We start from the raw sequence: 6,185 nt of genomic DNA, 5'->3' as shown, positions 1-6,185 counted from the left end.
ATAAAAAAAAATTATAAACGTGATCTATTTATTAAAAAGATTTAATATAAAAAATTTATAAAATTCAATATATATTATAAATTATTTAGTGAAATACTTAAAAAAAAAAATTTTTGAGTAAGTAATATATATAACAAAAGTGTATTATTTATAGATGGCAAGCTCACACTAGAGAATTTTCAGAATAATAAAAGAAAAATGTCCCCAAGTCAAGAATGGGTCCCCCCAGCGGGTCAATGTGAACAAAACCAACACGCCTCCAATTTTTATTATTTCGAAAGTTTTGTACGGAAGGACGTGTTTTCATTCGAGGAAAACTTTGTTGAATTAAGAAACACTTCTTCATCTTTTTCAGTTCCCAAATTCGCATCTTCTACAACAACATCAATCCCTTCGTTTTTGTTTCATGGGCTCATTTCGGGTGCCATATATACAGCGCCATGACCAAACCCAGCACCTTTTTTCATAACCTCATCAAGCCCTTCAAATTCACTTCCAATAAAGGTATAAACCATCAAAACCCAATTCCCTCTCTCTCTCTCTCTCTCTCTATTTTTTTTAAATTAATTATTTTATATTTATTTTCACTACCCAATCATAATAAAATTACATGCTTATGTTATGTATAATTTAGAAGGACAGAGCGAAGACGACATACAGAACTTAGCTTCCCAGGAGCAGAAGATCTTTCCCTACGAAACATTGGTTGCTGCTACAAAGAATTTTCACATTCTTAATAAGCTTGGTGAGGGAGGATTTGGACCCGTCTATAAGGTAAAATCAATTATATCAATTGCAATCTTCCCCTTCAATTGATTCAGTTAAATGTTTCTGCAAATGAACTTTACTCGATCTATTATTTTTTAATCGAAGGTTTACATGTTGGAAGGAAAGTTCAACATGGAAAAATTGTCATGAATTTATTATTTTTTTTTCTTTGACATATTCTAAGTATTGATTTTAATTTTGGTGTGTAAAGGGGAAACTGAATGACGGGAGAGAGATTGCAGTGAAGAAGTTGTCGCATAGATCGAATCAAGGGAAGACGCAGTTCCTTAACGAGGCGAGGTTGTTGGCACGTGTGCAACACCGTAATGTGGTGAATTTGTTCGGTTATTGTACCCATGGCTCAGAGAAGCTTCTTGTTTACGAGTATGTCCCACGTGAGAGCCTTGACAAGCTTCTCTTCAGTGAGTCTTTCTTAACAAATAACAAATCCTCGTCTTATCTATTTCCATCAATTTATTAAGCAGTCAAGATTATTGTTTTTCACAAAATAGTTCTTGTTATTCTTAACATGTTATGTTCACTAGTTGTAGAAGCCATTCAATTTAGCATGTGTCAGGAATTTGACATCAGATTCTTGTGATTAGAAAGAGTTTCTGTTGAATTAAGACAGTTTTTTTTTTTACTAACATTAGTCTTTCAAATTTTTTACCATGACCACCCTAAAAGAAGCTATTCAAAATTCTGAAGTTTTTTACAAAAAGAAGTATATGAAGAATGAACTTAAGTAAATGATTTGACCTGTGGATATTTTCATATATTCTTTCTTATAGAACTTGTATAAAAGTCAAGTCCAACCTATGTTCCTGTTAAATGTGGATTCAACTACCACCAGTTGAGCCCATAATTTCTAGCCAAGCTTCAACTAAATTCTCATTGTGTCCCTAACACGTTCTGTTTATTGAGGGGTCTTGTGTGGCTTCCCTGTATTTCATAATATGGATTTTTTCATTACCAAGTGCCATCGCAACCAACCATGTGACCTGTGGGTCCCAAGACATTTATATCTTTTCATCCATTTTCAATGTAGGACAGAATTTAATTAGGCAAAGTATTTTTAACTATAATTAATGTTTCATTTTGTTAATATGTATTACATTTAATATAAATCTTGATAATATATAATATCACATATTATTGATTTACAAAAGAGTACAAATAATATTAATATTATCTTATATATATATATATAACATGTTTAATTTTTCTTTTTTTTTATTAGATATGTTTTCATTCTTGAATTTTTGTCGATTTTTATTTTCAGTCCTTAATTTTTTTTAATATTTTATCCTCAACGTCAAGAATTTTATTCATGAAAAAATTAGAGACTAAAATTAAAATAATGTAATTTTCAGAAGTAAATAATTACGCTTCTACGTCTTAAATGTATTTTTTTTTTTTAAGATTTGACAAACTGCCCATTGTTTTAGATAATGGTATTACAATATGCAAAACATTAATTAGATGACCAGACTCTAGACAGACATATAAAGTCATTGAGCCTATGGAAATTCTTTATTTTTTTTAGGTGAAAGGAAATGAGAAAGAGACGGCACTTAATACATTGACTTTCACATGCACAAAAATGTTGGTTAACTGAATGAATACATGCACATAATAATATGTTCTAGAATGAATAGAAACCCTATTTTTTCTTATCAGTTAAGCACACAAGTTGCAAGTTGCAACCTTGAAACTTCGAAGAAGAATGATAGAAACTCCCACCCCCCAACACCCTTTATGTCTAATTGGTTGTCATGATAATTAATGATAAAGTCTTGGTGAGATTTAGGTAGCTGACCTAACTTGTATAATATAAAAATGACGATATAGTTATAAATTGAAAGTTGAGAAATAAAATATAATATTGTATTTTGAAGTTGAAGATGTTGAAATGATTGCAGAATCCCAGAAGAGAAAAGAGTTAGATTGGAAACGCAGATACGACATAATAAGCGGGGTGGCAAGGGGTTTGCTATATCTTCACGAAGACAGTCACAACTGCATAATCCACCGAGACATAAAGGCAAGTAACATCTTACTCGACCAAAAATGGCTTCCCAAGATCGCAGATTTCGGCCTCGCTCGCCTCTTCCCAGAAGACCAAACCCATGTCAACACACGTGTGGCTGGAACCAAGTACGCATCCCTTTCTTCCAACCAAACACAACTCTAAATGTCAACATGTCTATAAATTCAACTCTATATAGATATTTATATACCTGCCCTCACATTAAATGCACTTTTTTAAAATTCAAATTTTCAGACTTGTTACATCGCCTTCTGTTGTTCGTATACGTGACCTTGCACTAAAATTCATTTAAATAAAATGCATCTTTGAATGGTCTGCTTGTAGGTGTTGCATTCTTTTCAAGTAATTTTCATTTTGAGTGTGTGATATATTAGAGAGTATAGAATATTAATAATGATGATGATAATAAGTTAGGAAATATGATGTGACATGCAGTGGGTATTTGGCTCCGGAATATTTGATGCATGGACATCTATCCGTGAAGGCAGACGTATTTAGCTATGGGGTTTTAGTGTTGGAGTTGATCACTGGCCACCGAAACTCATCCTTTCATTTGGACGTCAATGCACAAAATCTCCTCGATTGGGTAATAATATTTCTATATTTTTATCATTTTATTATATATATATTTTTAATCATGCTTCACAATTTTGTACATTTTGTTACCAAAATTTTAAAATTACATATTTTGACACTAAACTTTTAAGGTTTCATATATTTTGTTACTTCTTTATTTAACTATTTGACGTCTTGTTAATATGATATGTTGTTCATTGATATATGAGTTGTATATACTTTTAAAACTTTAGTAATAAAAAAAAATAGAAAGGATTTTTATTCATATAATAGGGGAAAATTGAATACAAATTATTAAACTTTTTCTTACATATGTACTGATATTTAAGTGTAAAAATAAGAAAAGACAATATATGTTAAGAAAATATATGGTTTTTTTTTTCTTTTCTTAAAATAGAGCATCCAAGCATGCGACATACACGTGTGAACAGCATAGTGATATTTTATTGTACTTTATAAAAATCAGTAATTTTGTTAATTTTTACAATTAAAAACAATTTATTATAGAAAAGTATATTAATTAGATAAGAATTTATTTATTAATAAGAAAAATAGAAGATAATTAAATGTAGTTAATTTCAACATAATTAGAAAATTTAATTTACAATGTTTAAATTGAACTTCATAATTTTTTTATAAGAGTTAAATTATTAAACTAGCATATAAAAAGTCATTTCAACCCGAAGATCATGTATTATTTCATTAAACATTTTTTATGAAGTTTGCGAACTTATCATGTAAAATTTGTTGTGTAATCAGAATAATAAATACAAAAAGTTAGAAAACATCTAACATAATTTAGGCATCCCCTAACACCAACGTTTTGGTTTGTTAGGAAGAAATTATGAATAATTTATTTGAATTTATTTTATTCTATAAATGTTTAAGAGATTATTTGAATAAATTTATAAAATATTTTATGAATAAAGATGTTTTGAGTTTATTTTAATAAGTTATTTAGTATAACTTTTTACTTTAACTTAATTTATATGAGAAATTTTTTTTTGAAAAATATTCAAGTTTGAATCGAATTACTAATGTAAATAATTTTTTTTTATTTTTTCATTCTTTAACTAAAAACTAATTTTATGTTATTTTCATTATTCCTCTCAAAAGTTTTTGTTTATCTCTCTAAAAAAATTTGTTTCTTTTATTTTTTCTTTTTCTATTTTTTTTTTCTATTTCTTCCCCCCAAATCCACATTCCTCTATTCTAAAAAAAATAAAATCTAGTAACTTTATTTTTCTCTAAAATGACACATTTAGAATAATTTTATTGTTGATATATTTATATAAAAATAATTTAATCATTATTTTATAAAATATATAGAATTTATTTTAAAATTTTAAAATTTAAGATTTTTAATTTTTAATCATTGTTATATGTAATTGATTTCTCATATTTTATTAATAATTTTATTTTTTTATGAATTAAAATTAGATGAATAGTGACTAGTAATTTTTTATTTTTTAATATTATTATAATGTATAATGTAATTTTTAAAAATTATTTAATTACGCTTAATATTTTTATTTTACTTTCAGTAAAAAATTAATTTATAATTTTTTTAATTTTTAAAATAAGATAACATCTTATAATTATAATGATACATCTAAATATTTTAAAATCATATAAATATTTATTAATATATAAATGTAATAAATTATAAGATTTTAAAGACATATAATATAAATTATAATTATATAAGAAGTACAGTACAAGTATGGTAATTTTGATGTTTAAAGCTGACAGGCATACAGGCTATACAAGAAGGGGAGGGCATTGGAGATGGTGGACCCCACATTGGCCTCTACAGTGGTAAACGAAGAAGCAAAAATGTGCATTCAACTGGGTCTGCTCTGCACTCAAGGCGATCCACAACAGCGTCCTACCATGGGGCGTGTGGTGGTCATGTTGTCAAGGAAACCAGGCCACATGGAAGAACCGGCAAGACCGGGAGTACCCGGTTCCAGGCTTAGAAGACTCTCTCCCAGACCCTTTCCTATGTCTTCCTCTACTATGGGATCTTCGCGAGATGTTGATGACACTTCTGGTTCCACCAACTATGCCTCTTCTGAAACGCCAACCACAAGCTCCAATGACACGCGAGGGAAACGACCCATGCAAGGTTAGATTCAACAATCATGGATACAGTTGGTATTATTCAAGAGAGAATAACCCCAACTACATTATACTATTGGACCTAAGTTTTGTTGTTGAGCAAATCCATCGGTTCCTATTATTATTCTTTTATGATCTAATCATGTAAATAAATATTACTGGCTGACGCTGTCATGTAAATGTTACGAGGAGTAGGGAAATTTTTCAGAGCCACTAGGGTATATATGTGTTTTGTTTTTCTTGTATAAAAAAAAAAAGTTATTCAATAAAGAAATATAAGTGCAGATGAGTAGGAGGTACTGTAGGAGTACCAAAATTTAGGAGTGGAGAAATTCGTGTGAAAATGTTACTTTTTTTCATTGAAGTGGGCAATAGATGTTTGTGAGGGATTTCATGTGGACTCTTTAGACGAATTAGCGAAGATGTTTTTTCAATCTAGGTATGCGCAATTAGATTTTTCGTAAGAACGGACATGAACGTTATACAACAAAATTAACATATGCGGAGGATTTCCAAGAATTTGTTGATAGTTATCACAAAACAAGTCTCATACATGCAAATCCTTAAATGAATTGAGTGAACAACATAGATATCAATAACAGAAATTATGGCGAATCTACTAGTGATTGTTGGATTACAAACATGAAGACACTAGAAAGATATAGAAATT

At 29.1% G+C, this 6,185-nt stretch overlaps 1 protein-coding gene across 3 annotated transcripts; it reads left to right on the top strand.

Moving 5' to 3' along the window:
* The first annotated feature begins 277 nt into the window (after window positions 1–277).
* LOC109793587 (cysteine-rich receptor-like protein kinase 43) lies at window positions 278–5,920 on the top strand. 3 transcript variants are annotated; one of them, XM_020353058.3, is made up of 6 exons: window positions 278–504; window positions 638–774; window positions 980–1,190; window positions 2,691–2,925; window positions 3,254–3,404; window positions 5,147–5,920. In XM_020353058.3, the coding sequence occupies exons 1-6, from the start codon at window positions 441–443 to the stop codon at window positions 5,525–5,527; spliced, it is 1,179 nt and encodes a 392-aa protein (XP_020208647.1). In that variant the 5' UTR covers window positions 278–440; the 3' UTR covers window positions 5,528–5,920. The 3 variants fall into 3 exon arrangements, with proteins under 3 accessions (XP_020208647.1, XP_020208648.1, XP_020208646.1); XM_020353059.3 differs by having other exon boundaries at window positions 635–774; window positions 5,140–5,520; XM_020353057.3 differs by having other exon boundaries at window positions 279–504; window positions 635–774.
* Window positions 5,921–6,185: the final 265 nt, after the last annotated feature.

The sequence above is a fragment of the Cajanus cajan genome, chromosome 11 (genome assembly GCF_000230855.2).
Source record: "Cajanus cajan strain Asha chromosome 11, NIPB_CcT2T_4, whole genome shotgun sequence".
NCBI lineage: Eukaryota > Viridiplantae > Streptophyta > Magnoliopsida > Fabales > Fabaceae > Cajanus > Cajanus cajan.
The sequence above is the reverse complement of the archived record's forward strand: the minus strand, read 5'-3'. Positions and strand labels throughout refer to the sequence as shown.